The sequence below is a fragment of the Labrus mixtus genome, chromosome 5 (assembly GCF_963584025.1).
Source record: "Labrus mixtus chromosome 5, fLabMix1.1, whole genome shotgun sequence".
NCBI classification, from domain to species: domain Eukaryota; kingdom Metazoa; phylum Chordata; class Actinopteri; order Labriformes; family Labridae; genus Labrus; species Labrus mixtus.
The window spans coordinates 17,541,186-17,566,247 of NC_083616.1; the positions used below are offsets into that span (position 1 = coordinate 17,541,186).

The 25,062-nt window shown below is 38.0% G+C and overlaps 1 protein-coding gene across 4 annotated transcripts in view; it reads right to left on the reverse strand.

The window, feature by feature from the left end:
• Nucleotides 1–10,041: 10,041 nt before the first annotated feature.
• The window catches only part of smarca2 (SWI/SNF related, matrix associated, actin dependent regulator of chromatin, subfamily a, member 2), a 61,978-nt gene continuing 46,957 nt past the window's right edge, over nt 10,042–25,062 (reverse strand). For all 4 annotated transcript variants that reach the window (XM_061038277.1, XM_061038276.1, XM_061038278.1 and 1 more), the window contains 5 exons: nt 17,971–18,076; nt 17,236–17,337; nt 16,429–16,555; nt 15,640–15,773; nt 10,042–11,720 (listed from right to left, as the gene is read on the reverse strand). In XM_061038277.1, coding sequence (XP_060894260.1) covers nt 11,691–11,720; nt 15,640–15,773; nt 16,429–16,555; nt 17,236–17,337; nt 17,971–18,076 — 499 coding nt within the window. In that variant the 3' untranslated portion in view covers nt 10,042–11,690. The remainder of the gene's footprint in view (nt 11,721–15,639; nt 15,774–16,428; nt 16,556–17,235; nt 17,338–17,970; nt 18,077–25,062) is intronic.

Consider the following 25,062-nt stretch of genomic DNA (forward strand, 5'->3'; position numbering starts at 1 on the left):
GATGCCGCAGCAGCTGGGTCGGAGTATGCAGCTAGGATGGAGGTGGAATGGCAGTTCAGCCGTCGTGGTTGTGTCTTCATCAGCTCCAAGTGGATCCAACAGGAAAAATATTAAAGAGTCTTTTGATACGTCGATTTCCAATTTGGTTTAACCTGATGGCCTTCTCGATGAATCCAAATTAAGAAATTGGCGTTCAAAATTGAAGAGCCAAGACTTTAGAGAAGAAAGTTCAAAAGCCTTGCTTGAGCCAGAAAGAATTTAAGTTTCCAAAAATGCTACACTTTAGTGATCTGTAGTTGAGTCCTATTGCCTGTAGAATTGTTGTCCTATTTATAACAACACAACTATTTTATGCCATATTTAAAGTTTTCTTTTTTTAACCAGGAATTTTCTTTCCTCAAGTTTAAGTAAAAGTTGGATGGAGAAGCACTCCTGAAAAAACGATCACACTTTAAAGGCTGAATGTGCAACATTTTACACATGTTGACATACAGTCGGCTTGCGTATAAAGCTGTGTTAGTCAAGGACTAGAGAGAAAGAGGAATAACATAGCCATACTCACTGCTTATTTGGACGTCACGTAAGTGTCTTCAGATCTCGGTAATTCCGTGTCAGTTTATGTGCATTGTGAAGCTACGAGCTAACTTAATTGTACTTGAACATAAACCTGCTAACACAACAATGCAGGCCACAGGCAATTGCATCGCAAGCCGAGGACAATTTTGTCTGACACTTGCACTTAATCATGCTTAATTATGGTGTGTTCTTATTGATAACTCCTTCGTGTGAACATGAACCAAACAGCAGTTTGTTTTGGTTAAATGCGGGCGCTCAAGGGTGACATCTTCTGGATCAAAAAGAAGAAAGAAGAGAGAAAAAAGCTGAACAGCAATCTGATACGAATGAGTCCCATAGGAGTGTTTAATGCCTTTTTGATGTTCACCTGGAAGGATAGAAACAAGTTTTTATCACATTATACACTTATATTCATAGAAACTTTGTGTGTGTGCGTGTGTGTGCGCGCGTGTATGCGTGTGTGTGTGTGTGTGTTATTAAGATGACGTGCAGCTCAGTCTACTCCGGCTGTCCCTCAGATTTATGAAGTGTCTCGATTAAATGTCAAGCAAAAATACACCATGACTGATTTACTGTCTGATTTAATTATGCAATGACAGAATAGTGTGACTAATCCAAACGTTCAAACAACTTGACAGGTCAATTCATTAACTACAGTTAAGTGGTAGTAGGAAACTAATTCAACAGTGCAGCGAGAAGCTTATCTGTATTTGGTATAATTGGAATGTGAGCTGCTGCCGTTGTAAGCAAAAACAGCCAGGAAAGAAATACATTAAAAAGCTTGTTTTATCTAACTGTTTGTGGCTGTGCTCAGGGAATATTTAACCTCCAATTGTATGTTTTTAACAATATAGTTTGAAATTCTGAAGGTAGGAGTTAAGCCTGTTAAAACACTTTACCTTCGGGTCAATGTAGACTATCTTAACCTCTAAGTTTCTATTTGGCAACCCCCCAAAGCTGCAGCTAGACAGACTTTGCTCCGCAGACCTCAATGGACCTGCCACCTTCAGCCTGGGCTTTCATCAATTCTGAGACACAAGAGTGCTCTCAGATGAACTGATCTCCACCTGCACACAGTCCACTTGATTGGAAGGTTATTTAAGTTCAAGACAGAAAAGAGGATTTGCAGTCAGGCTAAAGCTGGTCAGTTGGTGATGATTTAAACTTTCACCTGAAGAAGGAAAAGTAAAAAGTAGGATGTCGAGCAGTGAAGAATGGAGAGTGAGCACACAACAAAGAGAAAAGTGGAGGAGTTTATATTGAAAAGAAAAATCTTCTCTTTAAAGATAACTAGGTCATTCTTTTTAACCTTTATTTTACCAGGCAGAATTGCTTGAGATCAAATTACCTCTTTTTCGAGCAAGGCCTGGCCAATGACCCAACATATATTAAAGCTCCTGTGAAGATTTTTTTTTAGCTGATATAAAACATACTTAAATAAAAACTGGTGCCCCTATCTGACCTTCCAAAGCAAACCAGACCATCAGTCATTTTTAATGCCTGTTACAACTGAAATTGTGTCAGTTTCCGGTGAGGCGATAAACAGCCCACAGTTTGGAACAGCTTAATTTATATTTATCATGGCAACAATTGACCATTAGTAATATGTTTGTCTGTTAAATAAAGCATGGTGAGATTTTCCTCTGGAAAATCTGACAGTATAAAACAGCATCCTTTAAATCCCACACTCCAATCTCTGCCAACATTTGACAGTGACTATAAACTGACACAAATGTTTCTTGTGTGTGCTTTTGTGTGCAGTTTAATTTAGAAAAAACCTTTGCACATCTACTTCACAAGACAGGTGCGTAGGAGAGCAATGTGTCCATCAAAAACTAAAAAGTAAACTCCTGCACATTGTCTAACTTGCAAAAAAAAATGTATTGGCAACGTTTCGGTACTAGACCTTCTGATGATTGGTTGCAGGCTTGTAGCCACTTCCTATTTAAGATGTCACGCCCATTTTGACAAACTTCTTGCCTGATGAAGTTCTAGTACCGAAACGTTACCAATAAATGTTTTTTCAAGTTAGACAATGTGCGGGAGTTTACCTTTTTGTGTACAGTTGAATAAAATACATTAAAAGGAACATGTTGTTACTTTTACTTCTTTGTGCCGAATGTTTTCATTTGATACATGGAATTTACAACATAATCTAAATTGACCAAGAACTAAAAGTTATCATCTAGCATTCCCTCCTACAGTTTTCAATTGTTATTAAAAAAAACTTCATGGTATTTAAAGTAACCTGCATTTGCAACAATTGTCAATTGTGTGTGTTTGTTCAGGCAAATATGAATTGTTGGCGTTTGTCTGGTAACACATTCGTCTAAAGATTTACAAACATTTACCAGCATGACAAATAAAATCATGATTTTACAAGTTGTGGAAACTATTTGATCCCTTGTTTTATGTGCTAGTTAACACAAGGATTAAATGACAAATTGTTACGCCCCACCATAAGGCGACAACAACAAAGCACAAATTGATCCAGTAAAACACATCGTACACCTTACCAAAAGTCAAAACGAGGGATTTATCATAAACAAACAAAATCATCATCAACTGAAAACTTATTTAATAAAAAAACACTGACGGAAGGCTTCATCAGTCCAAACTCTAAAAACCTCTCTGAATCCAGCAGTGGGCTTTAAAGCGTTGAGGCCAGGTGCGCCTCGTTGTTGCAATCAGTAGCTTCACCTGGGCTGGAAACAGAAGGGGAGAAGGGACAAACAGCACATGGAAGAACAGCTGGAACACAATCAATTATACCATTGACTAAATGACTAGCACACACATTAGCTTCAGATGTTCACCCAGCACAAGTGCAGCTGTCAGTTAAAGTGATACAAAGAAATGACTTTGTGTCATCTGTTGTTTGTGTTAAACTTGATGGCTACTTGAAGGTGGCAGGTTCCAGATGAAAGGCAAAAGAAAGCATGATGCAGGCGGTTCATAGAGGACTGTAGTTTAAGCATCAAAGCCCTCTGCTGGGCTAATCCAGTCATGCATAGTAACCTGTTTGTGGGCTGTGAATGTACAGTGTATGACTCTGTCAGGGGTGGAGGTACATTTCTGGGATAGATAAAGGTTTAATAAAATCTTTACAACAGAGGAAGAGTAAAACAAACTGACATTCTGTGCAATGACAAGTAAGATATGTAACTTTGAGATATGTTCATAGCTTTGCATTTAAATAATCTTGGATACTGCAGTCCATATTCATAGCATTGGAGAGAGCTGTCGCCCCCCTCCTCCCAAGATCCATACACATGTGGGTTGACAAGTCACGGACAGTGTTTAGCCAGCTCTGCATCAGTCTTGAAACCTTTTCTTTTTTTCAAAAGTATCTCCAATATTCATCCTAATTTTACCACGTTTCTCATCGGGGAGCTTTAAGAAAAATGGCAAGTTTTTAAGGTTGGGTAGAATCAGGTATGGGTAGAGCCAGTTTGCTCGCCCGCTTCCATCGCTTCAACACCTGTTGTTTTGCCGTGATAACTGGTCTCATATCTCGCAAACCGAGGGGCGTCCAAAACGGCCGTGTGGTGGTGCCTTAAAACCACCCACCTTCTCCGGTCAAGACAAATACAGACCATTCTGGACCGGAATCAAAACTGAGGAGGAGGTTATACTCGCTGATGCACTGTTGTCAGAGAGAAGACAGCACTTAAACATATTACGTTTCCCTAATGTCAGATGATAGTAAGATCATTTTATGATTGAATTCAGTAGTCTCACAGATTGCTCCTATAAAATATTACACAAATCCAGACAGCAGTAAACATGATGAAATACTATAAAACACATGTTTATTTTCATGTTGGGTTGGTCTGACGATGCGTCACTGTGCCTTTCTGTTCATCCCAAACGATGCTTAAATCAACCAGTTTTGTTTGCAGGGTTGCAAACAGTGGAAACACAGGATTTATTCATGTGCATTCACAAAGCAAAAATTGGAAGATTATCTGAACTCTGCTCTTCTATTGATGCAAATTAGCTTACATATTGCACAACTGCTGGCAATGTGACTGTTCCAAGCTCCAAGGAGAAGCTCGTCTGAAGACACAACAACCGGCCCCCGAGGTAACAGCAACGCACCCCCGCCCCCCCCCCCCCCCCCCAATTTGTATTCACATAATCACTTGCAATGGTGAAATCTTCCACATCAGGGGAGCTGAGCAAGATGTTGTGCTTCATTTTGCATTGCCTTTGTGCTGCATCATTTTTGATGTATATGTAAGTTCATGCTGCTACTAATCTATTAGACATGAATGCATTCATCTCCATAGCTTCTTACCCCGGGACAATTATTGGTTTGTTTCCTTTAAATACAATCATTATAGTCTGGAAGTTAATGCTTTGCCTCCCTTTGTGCAGCTGTGGGAAAACGACTCTTGTATTCCTTGTGCTATTCTTGTTCTGTGCAAGCTGTACTGCTTTTGTACAGAACTGTGATGTAGAAAGAATAATTTTGTTAAACTTAGCTTTATTGACTCATCTGCTGCTGCAAAGAAAGAAATTGACTTTGGAACTGCAAGTTTGTGCTGTTAGAAACCCCAGGAGAAAAATTTAGCATCTTGGTAACTTTTGGGAAAGTATTCCAACAGGGCCTTTCATAAGAAACTTAAAACTGCAATTTATAAACCAGTTGTTTTAATGCATCACATACAAACCCTTAATGCTGTGACGATCAGATGAAAACAATTGTGTCTTCTCCATGCCTACATTAAGAGTAAGATTACTTGTGGTGGCAATCAATTTGAGATGAGGAATTTCTAACAAAGCAAATTAAAATGAAGAAAAAAAAAATCTAATTTGACTGAAAACATAAGCATCAAGTAGAATTCATTGTTGCTGTGTCCTAACCATGGTTACAATCATGGTCTACACACGATCAACTGCTTGTATAGCCAAATATTAAGAGCTCCCTCTGCTGACTGGATGCAGTATAGGTCCAACATCACGCCTCCTTCATGTTAACAGATTGTACATGGGTCAAACTATAAAATCAAACTACACGTCATATAAATTTATTAAGAAGGACAAAATTTGTGTTTTTTGAATTTTCTGTTCAACACAACCTTCAACAATTTGTTACATTTTCTTCCAGTTCTGCACTCAACAAAACAACCTTTACAAGCCTCCATGAGTAAAACTCATCTTTATATTCTCAAGTTTTCTATTGGCACAGCTGTTGACCAGGCTACTAAACATTTCCAGTAACTGATTATTTTCTGTTTCAACTCACATTCTGTCTTCTTAATGGCTCATTTAACTCAATGGAGGACTTTTGTCTGCCCCTGAAGCTGTTTTGGAGAAGATCATGTTGTTACCTCTGTGGATAATTAGTCTCTCAGTAAAGGCCTCATGACCACAGATAAAAGGGTCATTTTGAGACTATTTCTTAAATCACGCTTGTTGTTGTTGTCGTCGCTCGTGTGTACAAAGCAGCCGTTTAAATAATAGAGGCACTGAGATTTAATTGAGAAATATGGGTCCAGCTGGGGTTTTATTGAGTGATGATCTAAATCACCAACTTTTAGGAGGCAGCAGAAGAGGTTATTACATTCTGTCGTTCATGCTGTTAAATTTCATCAGACAAATGTCCTCATCAGTGAAGGCCATTAACCATTCAGCTGTGATTTATACTTTAGCTGTCAAAATGTGTTAAATAGAACACGTAAATGGATGGATATCAATTCCATCTAATTACATATAGATTAGATAGGAGAACAAACCCATGCTGCTGGATAATGTGACTTTTAAGTGTGATGCAATGTGTCTAAATGGACGACCCACCTCAATGGAGAAGATACTGCTGTCCAACTCCGCTCCTGTGAAGTCATTATTTAACGAGTGACGCGTTGCGTAAGTCGCCCTGCACAGGAAGGTCACCTGGCTTTCAGTCATCACACTGAGCTGCTGCAGAAAGTGAGTGTTGGGAAAAACACTGGGACAATTAATTAGGGGACAAGTGTGTAAAGGTGCTGGATGTCATTCTGTTTCAAAGGCAGAGGTCTGTAACTTTTTCCAAGCAATTAAAAAAAAAGAAACATGATATTTTCAGATTTTTAGCTCATTGAATGTGAGGGTTTTCTGCTTTTTATCAGCATTTGTTTGAAATATTGATTGGAAATGTGTCACTGTCCCCTGCCTTTTAGTCAACATTTCATCAGATGGTCCAATAAACACATGAACCACACATCAAATGTACCTTTCTGAGCCCACATCCCTCAGTCCAAAAAAACAAATTATCAATTCAATTCTATGACAGTAATTTTGACAATGGACTGTTATACATGAAGAAAAGATGGCGATCCTGTGATGTTGTCGGTTTGTCTGATATGGAAAGTTTGTAGTTTTTGTTTAACTTAATTTATTTTGAATATCTTTGTTGGTTTGGGAAAAGAAGCCATCTGAAGATGTAAAAGGATCTTTGGATAAATGTCCCCTTCTTTTCATTTTTAAATAATGGTCCCATCTTCAAAAATAGACAAAGTCAATCAATTATAAAAACGTCTTTATGTACTGTACATAAAAAAAGCCCTCGTTGTCTTTGATGCAGCCTGTCAGCTTACAGGAATCAGCTCTGCAAAAAAAAAAAAAAAAAAAAAAGAGCCTTTCCCTCGATCATGCGTTAAACTGAAAGTGAGCCCCGGAATTCGAAGGGGGACAAAGCCTTTTCCCGCTCTTCCTTTTAAGTTGTGCAAGAGTTAGCATTGATAGCGCCTGTTTCCCGCCCTGAAAGCAGATAAAACTTGACTCTCTAATAATAGGCAGCACCTGGCCTTTTCATATCACCATTCATGATTCATTAGAAAGAAAAATTCCTTGAATCCGTTTGCGATTGGAAGGACCTGCATCTGCTGCTTGGAGAATGTGATGGTTCGGGACAAAAGCTACAGAGAAATAGCAGAAATCACACTGGCACCTGACTTTCCAGCTGACATCGCTGGCACTCAGACAAGGATTAACTTCCACTTTGCCTCTCTCTTCCTGGGCTCAAGGCTAAAGCAACAGCTCGGCACTTCAAAGGGGGAGATAAAAAGGGGGCGATGGATGGTCATTCTTCAGGGGGAATTGGCTTAGCGAGGCTCTGTTTAAAATGGCAGGAATACAAAAAGGAAAGCTGTTTTGATGTGCTGCGAAGCGTCAGGGTCCGACCAGCTGTACAGTAGGCTGGCCAGACTCTTGCACTCCAGTGTCTGAGCTGCACAGCACAGCAGCAAAGCAAGGAAATACAGTAAGAGGCTGACAGTAAACACATCACTGCACTGGTTTATACAGGTGTGTGGAAATGTTTCACAGGATAGAGCTGCTAAAAAGTAAATAAAGTCAAGTGCAAGGTGTTGGAATGTAATATTTATAAACTATCTTCATGGTGATTTTCACCTGTTTATGTATTTGGTCATAATTGTTATTAAAGAAAAAAAAATGTATTAATTGTGTCTGCAGCAATTGTAGAGAGCAGAAATCAAACCAGCTTAATTCTTACAACCTAGAAAACTGAAATTTGAAGGCATGCTTCTACCATGAAAATGATTTAAATGTCCAAATATGTTTTTCTGGAGAGAAAAAAACAAGTCAATTTGAATAATTGTTTCCCCTTGAGTGTAATTTGTTTGAAACTCCACTATTGGTTGGATGGGATGAACACCTCAAATAAGTTTTAACCCAATTGAAAGACACACAAACACCCCCCCCCCCCCCCCCCCTTAATTCAGCCTCCAATGTCAGTCTATGAAGATTTTAACAGAAGAATTAGAGTAAATAAAAATAAAATTAACCCACTAGTTAGTGGATTTATGTAATGCCTGCAGGATGTCATTTTGATTTGGGATTGTAAAATACTATTAATGGGTTAATAAGACCACAAGACACCTGTTGGCAGCAATTATCCTCAAGTTGGGCTCTATAGATTGTATGAAATCTGAAAAAGCTTCTTCCCTTTTCACTTATTGAAGTTACCTGCAGCACTCTGAACAAACATAAGTACCCTTTTCAAGTCTTCAACATTACAAATGGACTGAAATGATATCAGTATTAAAGTGTTGGACATGTTTCACTCTTTAATAAATTCTTTATGAAGTTGATGAAAAATAAAATGTCACAGCACAATTAGAAAGACTCTTTGAATTTGGTATATTCAGGAGACTAAACACATTTTGCCCCCCCTGCTTTTAAATGTTTAAGAAATCTTACTTGATGACATATTTTGAGTAAAACTGAACATTTCCAGCTCAGGTAGTTCATGTGTTACAGAAGTTGAACTCAGCAGCTCATTAAAAACTGAAGGGTAGTTGTAGAAGTTGTTGTAAAGAATTTCAGGTCGAGGGGAAGTAGAACGAAATTCTGGTCCATTTTTCCACACACAGTAGGGTTGGCCACAGTTTACATCACACACTTTAGACTCGGGCGACGGGGATGCCTCGAGCAGAGCAACAACACGGAGAGTCCCTGATGAAATGATTTTCTGTTTCCATGATTCCATCTTTCTCTCGGGTCCCTGTTTACCAGACTCCTCTCTCAGGAATCACAGGGTTTACAGTGACATGTACAGTAAACACTTGAGACTGCAGGGAATCAAACCACCTCAGGTCAAAAGTGAATAAAAGTCTAAAAGTCTTACAGTCAAACTAGCAGCTCTGTCAGCCTGTAATACACCCGAAGTGGAGAGACTTGTTTACACGTTCTTAGATAATTAAGATACATCCAAAAAGTACATTTGAGCTGAAGGGGACTACAGAAAAAGAGCCTTAACCTAACTCTTATCCTGCCAAAACAACCGTCACTTATAAGAGGGGATCCAGACTTCATAGAACCTTAGTAACTCTCTTAATTTCTGTAGCTACAGTATTTGAAGCCTTTGCACAATAGAAAAGGAAGTAAAAGCCTTTAATAACTAAGGCCGTCGGCATTAACTAGTTAATCGTTATTTTGTCCCTTTTGGTGCACTGTGGATAATCCTCTTCAGTGTCTACCTGTAGACAGTGACGGAAAAGAACCACACTGCTGCATCTTTGAATGTCTCAATTCACAGACCTAGAGAGAGGGTTGTAGATGAAAGATTTTAGACGGTGAAGGTCAACAGATTGACCTGGAATTTAGGAGTCTTTTTTGTTTTAATTTACTTTGATTGAAGATTCTGAACACGCAATAAGAAAGGACACTGACATAAATAGTGTCACTGGAAAACAGTTTCTGAAAATGAGATCAAACACTGAAGCATCCGAGGTCATGCTGCTTATTCTTTCACATAAAGAGTAACACATTGAAATGTAAAAGACACCCAAAGATTCCCAGCCCTTATAATCGGTCATGACTTGTTCAATACTTGTAGACATCTTGTGTCTCGACTAAACTTTATCTTGTATCCTTAAGATACATCTCCAAACGTCTTTTGTAAGCACGTGACAAACAGATGGTAGAAATGTTTTCTAAGGACAAGAAATGAAATAAACATTTTCTGTGCTGAAAATCCGTGAGATTTTATTTGCCCTTGGCCATGAAATACAACCACAAAGACACTGTGCAAAGAAAGCAAAGGTTAAGCCACACTATGAAGAGTCGGCAAGCACATGTTACACAAACAAAAAATGATATATCTGCATGTTCACAGGATATCGCCAAAAGAGGTCATGCTACAAGCAACATTGAAATCAATAAATGAGGGCTAATATAGAAACACAAACACCTCAACAAATGTTTAAACCAATACAAAGTTTAAAATACTGTTATATTCAATGTTTTTCAAATCCGTTTCTAATCCCATAATACTGTTTTTTTTGTATTTATTATTGTTTACCATCTTTTCAAGCCAAACATTTGTTCTCTACATTCGTGTTGTTGCTGCGACCATCACATGGTGCAACATTCTTTCAGATGCTTTAAAAAGCTACATGGACTGCTACTGAAGACGCTTTTTATTTAACAAGACAACTTGTTTCCCCCGTTAATGTGCTACCAACAAAGAAATAGATTCTTCTGAAGGTCAGTCGCTCAATCTTAATAACCCAAACACTTCTTATTAAGTGAAGGAAACTGTTACAACAAAGTTCAGAGCTTCAGCTCTGATAAACGACAACATGTAAGAGCAATACAAGAAAGATACATGAAACACAGGGACTCATCTAAACCATGTGCCACCTACATAATGCAAGGTTACACTACTTTCAATAAAAGCTGTAAAATGAAAAGCACTTTGAGTGGAACAAATTTCATTGGGCATAAGTGACATTTTGTTGTGCTGGCTGTAAAAGACAATAAGTTGAGAAATATTTGACACTTTCAAAATTGTGTTGTTTCAGTAATGACTGTCAGCTAAACCACACCCCTCATAGTTACTGTCTGGTTTTTGATTATGGATAGAAGTTTGAGATGATGCTTCCAACATCTACAATCATTTGCAACATACAGTATGTTAAAGCAGATGACAAACAGTATTATCACTGTCCTACACTTTCTGCTCTTTAGTTTGTGTAATTGACATGAGGAACTCTGAAACATGACAGGACTGCAGAGCTAAGTAACAGTTGCTTAGCTCTAATTGGACAGACGTCATTTTGGGGGTGGGCTTTAGTAAACACTTATCTATGTTCCAAAATTGGGTACTACACAATGTCAAGCAACTGATCCAAAAACGTTAAACTTGATTGATTGCCATCGTTTTTATCACCAGTGGCTTTTCAAATTTACTAAGGTGTCCTTGGCTATTTATACTTTTATATATTTTATTTCTTAAAAATCTGGCGATTCATATTTAATTCTCGAAAAGTGCAAGCAAGTACAAAATGAGCAAAAGCGCTTATGAAAACCATATCTTTTTTTTCTTTTCTTGTTTTTTTCCATACACAATTGAAATCTCCTTTAAAGCACAGTTAAAAAATATACTACAAAATTGTCTTAGAAACAGGAATACAAGCTGATTGATATTGCTGTAGCTTATCGATTATTAGTAATATATTTCCAAGCTGGTAGGTGAAGGCGCAACAACACAACACAGACGGACACACAGATGACAAATGAAAAGATACAGAGAATAACCTGAAGAGACATTGATGGAAGATAACGTCCTTTTGTTTATAAGTGATATAAACAATATCCTCACGTCCTCACTCGTCATCACTCTTGTCTGACTGATCCTGTAGAGAGGGAGAGATGAAGAGCATGATGAGAGGGAGAGATTTACCTGGCAAACAATGGAGAGAGAGAGAGAACGCTATGTGACGAAGGTTTATTATCTGTGAAAAGCATCAAGAAGAGGTGGAGTAATGTCAGCACAAGATGAATATATCAACACCCTGAAATAAGAGAGGGCTCTCCAGATGAAAGAAAGTGTCTGAACGTAAGCCAGTGCCCTTTCTTCACATGCTCTCTTCCTGGACTTAGCTAAGAACAAACAGCACAAAGGCAGAATATGTTACCATGAGTAATAGGTAAAAAAAGACTACTTTTGCATTCACAGAGTAAAGTGGCTTCTGGCTCTGCTCAGGTGAAGGTCTAATTTTGGCTGAGCTGTTTCTATTAACCTCATGCACCTTACAGGTCGCTATCACTGCCGGCATGAATAAAATCTCTGATCCTTCACAACAGTTAAAGGTCAAACTGAAGCTCCTCTCTTAAGCTGAATATTGACCCAAAACTAACTGGAGGGAATTCTATTCAGGTCCTTAAATGTTCAATATTAGAAAACAGCTCATTTCTGTTTTAATGACACCAAAATACATTTTTTAAGCTCTTAAAGGGGCCATATTGTGCTTTTTCTGGTTTTATATGCTCTTTAGTGTGTTTTCCATGTGTCCTGTGCATGTTTAGGCACATGTATGTGCAAAAATTCAAAGTCTGCGGAAATGCAGCTTCTCCTACTGTTACATGCAGCATTAGCTGCATGTAGCATTAGCTGCATGTAACAGGAGGATTAAATATTTTGCCAGTGTGACGTCTTGTCAGTGTGATATCACTGATCTAACCCCATTGGCTCGTTGTGGCAAGCCCAGCAGCTCATGTTGCACGCCCATTAACTTCTGTAGCACGCCCACGATATGCCGTAGCCTGCGGTAGCACAGTAGTGCTAAGGTGCTAATGTTTATGCTCCCCAGCCCTTGGAGACAAAGTGGCTGCATTCCCAATATGGTAAAAGGGGCGGGACATTTCCGAGAACCGCGCTGAGTGACTGACCAATTACGGCAGAGCCGACAGGCCGACCAATTACATCAGACTTGGCACATATGGGGACTCTGAACGTGGACACTTCAGAGCCTTAGAGAGAGAGTCAGAAGCGAGTCGGTGCATGGAGCGGCAGTACATGAAAACAGACACTTTTTTCAAACTTTTGCTATTGTGAACATACTTTAGTAGGTACATAGTTTAAATATTCGAACCCCAAAAAGGGCATAATATGACCTCTTTAAGATGGATGAATACTTATCCTGTGTTAATTATGCTGAGTTAGCTAGAAGATTTAGCAATACAATCCCAGATTTAAAATGATGCACAAGGTTGTGTTGGCAGGATCATGTTGCGAATGCAAAACTGAGACAAATAATCCAGGAAGTCAAGTTTGTCAGTGATCATCAACTGGTGCATCGCGGGCCACATCCGGCCCCCCAAAGCTTCCCTTTCAGCCCCGAGAATCGAAATTATCTCAAATTAACTAACGTAAAAATTAAATCCCAAGGCTGAAATACTTGCATTAGATGACACAAACTTCTTCACATTGGGCTTGGTAGCTGTCAGTCCTATGTGGAGGCACAATTTGAAGTCCTGCCCCTACATTGTCTGTCATGGAAAAAAGCTGGCCTTTACATATGTAGTTGATGACCCCTGGTCTAAGATTACATTTTAAAGGCTTCAGGCCAAAACACTGCATATGAGGGTTGAAGAAGTAAGGACTCAGTTGTCAAAGAAATAACTAGTTTAACTTATGCTCTTGACTCTAGTTAGACATGTAGCTTCTTTAAGTACACATATCTGCTTAAGACAGCATTTAAACTCAAAAGTGCAGTTACCTTACAAATGTAACCACAAGGTAAAGGGAAAATGTGGCTACAGAGAAGCCAAGTAGTGATCAGTAGAGTTCTGTGAGTAGAGGTCTGTGAATTGTATTTTCAGGTTCATTCTATAGACCCAGAATTTCCTTTTTAGAGCAACCCGGGAGGGACAAAATTGCACTTATAAAAAAGTAAAAACATTAATAAGAAAAAAAGAGCTAGAAACAAGCTCCCTGGACAAGCAGAGAAAGTTATCAGCGCTCGACTCAGCCATATCTGTGCAAAGTACAAACTATGCAGAACATTTCTATTTTCATTCCAGTTAAAAACTTCACCTGAGTGTTTCATGCTCAATCAAATTGATGCATTTTCATCACTGTTACCTTTGTTGGTCTTACAAATCCCATACCAGGTGTTATCTTTATTGAATATACAAGTTCTAAGTCATGTAAATAGCATTCCATTAAAAACGATAACTACGAATTAGGTCAAGAGATAAATGTTTTAGTTTTCCTTATAATGAAAGGGACTTGGAGTCAGCGGGACCGAGCAGACGTTGTACTCATCTCAATGTGTGTCTCTGTGATTTATTACAGTCTCATCAGTTGACCTTTTACTCACATATATAGTACTTAAAATGAAGCACCCATTCAGAATCCAATTTGAACTGAAGAACCTGCCAATAAATCCTCAAAAAAATTTGAAAGATCTTTGTCTCTGATGAAAAACACTCAGCTTTTGTTATAGAAAACAAATGTGATTCCATCAGACCAAAAGGGAAGGCTTCAATTACTACCAGAAGAGTAGCAGAGAGACCTGTGTTTCTGCTTGTGCTAACTTCTACCTTAAGCAAAGCATATTAAGATCAGAATTCATGTTTAACAACTTCCTAACTGACTATCAATAATCAGGAATTAGGAGGCTATTGAGGCATATGTGTAACAATGACTATTAAGCAGCCAGTATGATACCAATTAGCATGCTAATAAGGAAGTTAACGGTGAATATGGTGACCTTCATTTAAAGTGTTACTTTAAACTTATATGCAAACACATTGAGCACCGGATGTACTATAAATATGTTACAAAGTCCAGTGGCTCTTCATGACCATACAATATTCTTTTCACTTTATACTGTCTTACCTGCTTTTGTATTCTTTTTTGCAGAATTGTACTTCTACTTCTAAACACTGGTAAGATCATTCACATAAGGGTAAGGCTCAATTCTTCCAGTAACACAACAGTCCAAGTTAAGCAGGTAGAAAGTCCACCTGCAGGGCCGTGAGTGAGGTTAGCCATGTTGAGTAGGAGGCCTTTAGAGGGTATCACCCTTAACTCATGGTAATGTCTGATCCCTATTATTCATTCATTCTTCATTTGCGAGATGAAAAGGAAAATAGCTGGTAATTATATTAAGAAAGGGTCATTAGCAGTGGTTTCCAAGGCTTTAATTTCCAATTACTGGTTTAACTGCGTGATGACAGAAAACGACCATCTTTAGAAGTCGAGTAAAGGAGAGGATAAGCACAATACAAAGTGTGTTTTAAAACACAGAAATTACTCAGAGATGGATTCAGAATAGAATATTTAATGGCTTATGGACCAAAAGCTTGTTTAAGGTCTCTTTGATATTCCCTTGGTGTTATTTGTTTGTATTTCAAGCCCTTCAGCTCCTTTTCACATCCAGATCCTTTTATGTTTCAAATCCTTTGTTTTTCCATACTACATGGAAAGTGTTGTTGTCGGTTTGGGCTCTAGTATTCACTCGATGCTTCTTATGGCTTTAATAAGCTCTTGTATACAAGATTCTTTAGTAAAAAGCATAATTAGAGTTTGCCCTTATTGTTTGGAATGACACTTATTAGCATTTAACAGCCTGTGTCGGTCAACAGCAGCAGATCAGGCTGGAAGAAAACGAGTGGCAATTTGAATTTTCAGGAGCAGAATAGAGATCTAAAGTTTTGGATGAGGATTTTTAAACAGTACTCAGGTTGTTTAATCTTTTATTTAAACATGAGTTTCTTCCCTGGTCAAAAGATATGCTGATGATCGAGTGAGGTGAAATGACCTACATTGTCATCCTGGTCTTCTTCGCTGTCGTCGTCACTAACCACCGGCTTGGCTTTCCCTCGGCTCTGCCTCTTCTTCCCTTTGTCACTGCTGCGTCCCTCCTTACTCAGCTTGATCTTAACCCACACTGACTTGGCTGAAAGAGAAAAACAGGCAAAGAGTGATTTAATCTACTACCAAACAAGTCCCTACTGCTACTGTCTTCTCAATCAGAAAACAAAAATAATTCTTCAATTTTTCCAGGAGGAAATGATGATAACATCTGTAATCTGATGGTACCTTTGCTAAAAATGTATAATTTAATAGTGCTCTGTTTATTCATCATAGAATAGATCCATCTACGGCAAATAGAGCTTTTTTCCCACTGTTTCCCCCCGAAAAACAGCTTTGACCAAACTCTGAGAGGACCTCGAAAGGAGTTTCAGCAGTTTTTTCCTTGCTGTCTTTAGTAATATCTTTTCCTTTTGTGCAGAAACACTTCATACATGCCTAAGGGTGGCTTAGTGTTGGTCGTCAACTCGAAGGTTGGGTATTGATCTCCAGCTCCTGCAGCCACAAGTTGGATGTGTCCTTGGACAAGGCACTTAACCCAAAATTGCACCGCTTTGTTGTTGGCATGTGATTGTGTATGAATGGATTAGCTAATACTGATGGCCCATATATAGCAGCCTCTGCCATCAGTGTGTGAATGGGAAGGTTAAAAAGTGCTTCTAGTAGTCAGACACTTGAAAAGCACTATACAAGCTCAATAAAAATGTGTGTATGTATGTCCTGGAGGTGGTGATTCATACCATCTGACTCAGACTCATCTTCCTCATCATCCTCCTCATCGCTGTCATCATCACTCTCTTCGTCCTTGGCAATCTTCTGCCTGGCACTCTTGAACACGGACTGAAGGACAATAGAGTCTTCATATATCTGCAGGGGGGGGGGAAACAGATTGTGTGAACAATTCCTCGAACAGCCTGGAAGACACATAGTAAAGGAAATGTGAGAGGGTCAAGCCTGCAGGACAAAATGAGGTTGTGGGCAGAGTTAATAACAGAGGAGAGATTAAGCAGTATCTGAGAGATGAATGGTACAGCGGTAAATCTTCTGGGTGGAGGGGCTTCAAAGAGCACTGCCATTACTTTTCTAGGAACAAGGCTATATTTTACTCAAGTTCAGAGAACTTTTGAACCTTTCTCTGTCTTTTTGTGTAACTAGTAAAGTGGTGAAGACAGAGCTTAACAAAAAAGAAAAAAAACAAGGAAAGAGAGCGGAGTGAATATTTTGGTATTAAGCAGTTTGCAATGAGGAATTGAATCGGCAAGAGAAGTCCCTTGTGAGCAGAGCTTTAACAACAAATCTCCCTTTTCTATTCACATATAAATTGCGTTGTTCAAAAGTTGAGAGAAATAAGTAAAAAGTACACATCGTATGAGGGGCGTGGCTCATCTGACTGAGGGGTGGCTTTAAAGGTCCACTTCAGAAAACAACTGGTTTGTACAGTCCAAACAAACCAGGTTACACACCACGAGGGTACACACAATAAAATATAAAAAGATGAAGTAGAGAAGGTAAGAGAGACTTCAATTCCACACGGGGTGATTTCAGACCTGGGACCCCTCCAGGTTGAAGGTTTGGGCGTTGTGACAGAGCAGCATCACATCCTTCTCCAGGTCTCCAACACTCCTATATTTATGGTTCCTCACACGATCCTGTTGAAAGAGAAAAACAGCAGTATGGACTAACAGGCTGATTCAGGGTCAAACGTTAAAATCCTTAAATGTTCTACCAAAATGTACTTTGTAAAACTAATAAAAGCTGTAAGTGACTCAAAGGACACATGATACAGAGTACATCCAGACAGAACCTAAAGATTTATTAGTCAAGTCTGATTATTTCCTCGACTTATGGATTCATTGATTGATCCATCAAATGTCAGAAAGTAGATAACGTTGACATTCTAATATTAACATATTTTTAAGAACTTTTGGTTTAAATAAAATATTTTAATATCAAACGGTGAATGTACATTTTCAAATAGACACTGTTTATTGTTTAAACGTTTTAAAGTAAAACCGAAATAAGTGTTGGACTGCTGTATGTTCTTCATTCATTTATGGAACTTTTTGTATGAGTTTATGTGAGTCTAATGGGTGTGACTGTTTGGATGTTCTTTGAGCTTCTAACCAAAGGTCATTTTCTGTCACTATGTGATGAACAACAAAGTTTTTTTAATCTTGAATTTGCACACAAGAACGACCCTGAACGTAAGACTTTTTTATTCAGCTGCATTTTTTTGCCATCCTCTCTGTAACTTTATTGCTGGGTCGTCGTTGATAACACACCTTGATCTTTTTGAAGTCCACGGGTTTTCTGATAAGTTCATAATATTCTGGGAGCTCCTTCCTGGATGGTAACTGCACAAAGACCTCACTCAGTTGTCGTCCAGCCCTGTAACACAAAATACATTTATAGCCTAAATTTTCAATTAGTGCTCTCAGCTAAATGTCTCAGAAAATTGATACTCAAAAATCACACAGGAGAAACTTAGGTGTCCAGTTTTATCAAACTGTTTGCCTGAAACATCTGGCCCTGATATATGGGAATGACAGATAAGCAAATGTGAAGATGTAGGTGACCTTCACTGAAATGGAAAGCACAAAAAACTTTGTTCAAACTTTGTACAATTTAAGTTCAAATTCAAACCTGAACTTCAATTCATCTTGTGCTTTAGCAAAAGGAATGCAGAAAATAAATAACAAGGTTGATAAGAAGTGTGAAAGGCATAGCCATGGTCTGTGTCCTCTCAACCCAAAGGTCGAGAGTTTGATCCACAGCTCCTGCAGCTACATGTCCGATGTGTCATTGGGCAAGACATTTCATCGGAGGCGTATGAGGGTGTATGAATGGGATTAGTTACTTCTGATGGTCACTTTCCACAGCAGCCTCTGTCATCAGGATGTGAATGAGTGTGAATGGGTAGGTGTGACATTCCGAGTAATAGCGCTTTGAGTAGTCAGAAGACTAGAAAAGCGCTATACAAGCTCAAGTTCATTACATCGTCGGTACAAGTGAGTACCGACAGCAAAAATCTTTAAATGTGACGGACTTCCGGTGACGTCATGATAGGAGAAGCAGCCTGATTCACCTGCTCCGGGAAAATACCCTCAAAAACTAGCCAAAACTTTGCTTAAATTCCTAACAACTAGTGCAAACCGGTGATCATAGTGACTGCCATGTCTGTGTTAAAAAGGGACACCGAAAAGAAAGGCAAAACTACTAAAAAAGAAGATAAAGGGGACCAAACCGACAAGTTGTCACACATGGCCGACACACAGGATGACCACATGGCAGCAGTTTTCACTGAACTTAAAAACCTACGTAAGAAGCACATGGAGGCCTCTCAAGACACAAAGGAGACATTATTTAGTCGAATCCACTCTCAGTGATGTGCTGGAGCGTACAACGAAACTTGAACAACAGATAGCGGAGGTCGAACAATGAGTGAGCGACACGGAGGATAAAACACTTTGACACGAGAGAGCCATCCGCTATCTTCTTCACAGAGAAGCAAAATTGTCTGCCAAGTGTGAGGACCTTGAGTCCAGAGCAAGGAGGAATAATTTGGAATAAAAAAAAAAAGAATAACAGATGCCTTGTTTTCATATTGAGGAATTGAACTTGGCTGGTTTGGTTTATATGAATGAAAAATAACAAAAACAAGAGGGAAATTCCCCTTCAGTGGAAGAAGGCGTAGGACCGCTTTTATTTATTTTTTTTAACTATATACATATATATATATATAATTTCTTTTTTTCTTACCCAAGCAACTCTAATCAAGCAACTTGCCGTTAGATAGTTGCAATAGCACTGTGTGTTCCTCCGGAGAGATTTTAGTCACAACTCTCCGTGTTCATAGCAACTGATTAGTCAGATGTTAGTGAGATCAGTTCGCTGTTTGGAAGTCCGTTCAGGCTTTTTAGTGTATATCAGTTCATGTCTTTATTTCCAGTTGGATGTGCAGTCATATATTGTATTTCAGATGTTTTACAGGGGCATTACGTTTAACTTTAAAACTAAAATGAGGACAAGGTTTAAGGATAATAATACCTGTTCCAAAATTACAGGAATGACTTAACTATAACCACCTACAATGTCCATGGACTTAATCACCCTATTAAAAGGAAAAAAATATATAGCCAGCTAAAGAAATGACATTGCTCGATTGCTTTATTACAGGAAACTCACCTACCTGAAATAGAACATAAAAAATTTAAAAGGGAGTGGGTTGGTCAAGTTTACGGTTCTTCATATGGTAAAAAAAAAGGGGAGTGGCAATTTTAATTCATAGGGCATTAGCCTTTTCTTCAGAAAAAGTTATACAGGATAAATTTGGGAGATTTGTTATGATAGTGGGCACCATAGGAGAAATGGCGGTATCTATTTTGAACCTTTATGCTCCAAATGAATATGAACAGAATTCTTTTACAGAGATTGCAAATATAATTGCTGATAATGCCAACTTTAATGCAGTACAAGATGGAGGATTAGATAGAATACCAGCTGAGAGTGGACCACGGAGCAAAAAAAACAAATCACTCAATAGTGTGATTTCAGAATTAGGGCTAGTGGACCCACTGAGACATAAATATCCAACGAAGAGGGACATTAGTTTTTATTCTAACGTGCATCACATACTCCAGGATCGACTTTTTCTGTCTCTCCCATCAATACATATGTAAAGTAATAGACTGCCACATTGAACCAATAACACTGAGTGACCATGCCCCAGTCATGTTAAAAATTGATCTAGGTAAGGAAACATTTTTCAGGTACTGGAGACTTAATGTCTCTTTATTGACTAATGCAACGGTAAGAAAAGATTTGAAACAAAATCTGAAGGAGTACTTTGAGACAAATGATACCGGAGAGGTAACTCCATCAATTCTGTGGGAGGGGGCCAAGGCAGTCATTAGGGGGAAAATGATACAGATTTCGTCAAACCTAAAGAAAATAAGGCTGAAAGAGCAAATTAAGCTTGAAAATAAAATAAAACAACTAGAAATAGAACATGAAACCACAGGAATGCATAACATTCTATTAGAACTAAAAAAAAAAACAGAACAGCCTTGGATGAACTCCTCACGTATAAAGAGGAGGGGGCTTTAAGATTTTCCAAACAAAGATTTTATGAGAAGGGAAACAGGGCTAGTCGTTTACTAGCCTTCCAACTCCGTAAGGCCCAGGCTAATTGTTTAGTTCCCAAGGTAAACCATCCTAAACGTAAAAAAAATAGTATCTCAACCAAAAGAAATAGCAGATGCTTTTGCTTCATTTTATAAAAATCTTTATGAAGATCCTGGGCAACAAACAATTGGTGATAAAACTGAGGCATTTCTTACCAACCTGCATCTACCCTCCCTGACAGAAACTGAGGCTTTAGAAATGGTATCGGATATTAATGAAACTGAAATACGAGAATCCATAAAAAAACTAAAAAACAACAAATCTCCAGGGACAGATGGACTCCCCGGGAGTTTTATAAATGTTTCACAGAAGATCTGGAGGCCAATCTTAACTCTTGTTTTTAATGATGTGCTTTCTAAAAAGGACCTACCAAACTCATGGTCAGAGGCAATTATATCAGTGATCCACAAGGAAGGTAAAGACCCTATCTACTGTGAGGGCTACAGGCCGATTAGTTTACTTTATAATGACCTGAAGTTACTTACAAATATCATGGCAAAAAGGATGCAAAAAATTATAACAAAGTTGATTAACCCAGAACCCAGACTGGTTTTATTCCCAGCAGACAAGGATCAAATAATAAACAACAAATAAGGAGAACACTAAATATAATTTCCTGTGCAAGGAAAAGTACTCAACATTCTATGTTGATTAGTTTTGACGCACAGAAAGCATTTGATACTGTGAGTTGGCACTTTTTACATAAAACCTTGGATACTATGGGATTCCATCCAGAATTTGTTGAATGGGTAAGGGTTATATATACAAATCCAAAGTCGTGTGTGAGAGTGAACAGTTGCTGCTCAAATGTTTTTGGTTTGAAAGAGGGGTCAGACAGGGAGACTGCCTCAGTCTTTGCAATTAAGATCGAGCCCTTAGCAGCATTAATAAGGCAAAATACAAATATTAAAGGTATAAAAGATGTAGGTCAAACAGAGCACAAAATATCCCTGTACACTGATGACATTTTAACATATATCAGTGATCCAATTGCCTCTGTTCCTGCATTAATGAGTAATATAAAAGAATATGGCAAGCTCTCAGGCTACCAACTTAACCAATCAAAATCTGAGGCAATGATGTTGTTTGGGAATTGGCCTCAAAAACTAGCAGAAAAATTTAAATTTAGTTTTTTGGCTTCAACCTTGGGATTGTCATTACCTCTGACACAAGCCTGTTTAAGGCTAACTATGGTAAACTATTATGTGAGATAAAGAATGATCTTACGAGATGGGAAATCCTTCCCTTATCTTTAATAGGGAGAGTGGAGACAATTAGAATGAACATATTACCAAGGCTGCTATTTCTGTTCCAATCTTTACTGCTAGAGGTTCCCATGTCCACGTTTAAAACAACCAACAAGTGGCTATCTCAATTTATTTGGCAAAATAAAAGGCTCAGGATAAAATTGAAAATGGGGGCCTGGATTTACCTAATCTAAAAAAATATTACTGGGCAGCCCAGCTTAAGTCAATGGTTGCATGGTTGACTCGGAATGAAGATACCTTGTGGGTTGGGATGGAACAGAGTACTTGCCCTAATGAAACCTGGAATTTAAATAAAATCAATAATATATGGATCAAAAACACTTTAAAAACATGGTTAAAAGTGAGAAAGAAACTAATGCTTCCCAGATCAATATCCAGAGCAATGAGGATCGCACATAATTCAGATTTTCTCCCAGCTAAACTAGTGTAAAAAATGGGAAGAAAAGGGTTTGACTTTATTGGGCCAGTTGTTTGATGGTAAAGATCTAATGTCCTTTGAACAAATTAAACATAAATACAGTCTTCCTGCTCATGATTTTTTCTAGATACCTACAGCTTTGACACTATTTACAAAAACACTAAGAGTGGGAAAGACTTTGCAGACTGGCCATCTCCAAAGAGTGGGAAAGACGGCATTACCGTCTAATATAGAGAATTTTTTATTTTAACGATTAAGGGAACTATTAAAAAGAAGATAATATCATATATTTACAAAATATTACAAGAGACAATGGATAACAGTTTTGATATCAAGGAGAAATGGGAACTAGAGATGAACACCATTATTTCAGACGAGAAATGGGTCATGTAGAGAGGGACACAAAGTAACAAATAGCCCCACGTGGAAGGAGTTCAAATGGAAAGTTAAGTTGAGATTTTTTAAGACCACTCTTATCACTTCCAAATTTGGTAACACCTCTAATCAATGCTGGAGGGGCTGCGGCTTTGTATGAGACCACACCCATATTTTCTGGGACTGTCCAAAGTTAACAAACTATTGGCAAAACATAAAAAAAGAAATTGAAAAATGTTTAAATATAGAATTGCCTCTAGAACCTTCTTATTTTATTTTAGGAATATTGCCTGATAATATAGAAGGTAATAATAACATCTTATTACTAAGAGTCCTTCTAATTGCTAAGAAGATGATAACTGTCTCCTGGCTGAAGCAGCAGCCCCCAATGTTAACACAATGGAAACAAAGAGTTAAAGAGGTAGATAATATGGAATTCATAACTGCAAAGTTAACATTAAAAACAGAGACTTTTTTGGTTAAATGGTCTCCAATAAACACCTTCTTTTGCAAATGATGTGTGTGTGTGAAGGAAGAAGTTGAGAAACAACTAATTTGTTCGATATGTATGTTTCCACACTTGTCTGTGGGTATGCATATGTGTATATTTAAGTCGGTGTGTGGGGGTCCATATATGTATGTGCTTGTGGATGCTACAATGTATTTACCGTTTTATTTCTCTCCTTGCTGCCTTGTCTGTGCTGGATAATGAACAATACCCATTCCTGTAAGTGGGAGCTGTAAACGGACATTGTATGGACACTTACTTACGGGATGCCCTAAAAGACATTTTCCTTGGCTAACACTGAAGAACATATGACTGTACTGTGCAATATTATGTGTTTAACTGAAATAAAAATAAGTTAAAAAAAAAATCTTTAAATGTCTTCAGTCAAATAAGAAATCAGTGTGACTTCTAATCAATTAACATAATTTTGTTTATCTGCTTCTCTTCTCTTAATTTGGACCGATTAAAGTCATACAAAAATGTAAATAAAACCAACAATAATTAATCAATAAAACAATAGTGATTCACAATTGGTGAGTGCTGTTTTTTTGTATTTTCAGTCCCAAAGCTTTTCTTAGATGTACTGATTGTAATTTGTCAGTTGTTATGATATAACATCTGTTTTGTATTAACATGAAAAATGCAGCACGATCAATAATGAATTGTTTATGCTTGAGGCAAGTCTGGCTGTGTCAGTGAGGTAAACAACGAGCAATTAAGTACAGGGAAAGAATGGCAATGTGGTAACAAGAGTGAAAATAGAAAGAATCATTGTAGAGGTAATTATAAGCAGGATGCTGAATAAAACATAACTGCTGAGCTGTTAGGGTTGGTTTGCAATAATACATATATGATTCATTATTGGAGTCATAAACCAAACATGTACAATGCTAAATCCAGTCCAAGGTTCTTCAGAGACAGTACGCAGAAGAACACAGTTTTACAAATGCGCCTGCTGTAACAAGGAAGAGAAAAAGAATCACAACATCCTTGATGCCTCCTTCCTCCAACGGGGATCAAGATTGAGATAATTATAGACAGGACTGACTTCAAATGCAACCTTCTACTAAACTACTTTCCCCAGAGTTTAAAATGTGCTGAGACTAGGAAGAAGAAAGATAAAATCCAGATTTTAAAATCGACCTTGTTAATAGTTTGACACTATGTCAGTAATACTAATTGCTGCTCATGCGCATTGCTTCCTCATCAAAACAAAACTTTTTATTCAAACTATTCCTCGATTAGAATTACTTTATCAGTCACACACTGACCATTGATGTAATGGTTGATTTATAAATGCTTAACTAATTTATCAAGTGTAGATTAAGCCTCATTCCTCACAAAAATAAGCTTTTTAATTAAAATGAAACATTTATAACTGTCATGATGTATTACACATAAACATGATGATTTATAGATTGTGAATACATGATTAACTAATGATGCTCTACTTATGCTAAATAGTGTGTTGTTATTATGAAGTGTTAACCAAAATTCTCATACTAGCATGCTATGCTTCTATAAGAGTGCTGAAACTTTCAAAAAATGTTGAACTTCAACAATGTAATGACATCAGGATTAATGCATTAAAGGTGACAGCCCTGATAAAAATAAGAGCATT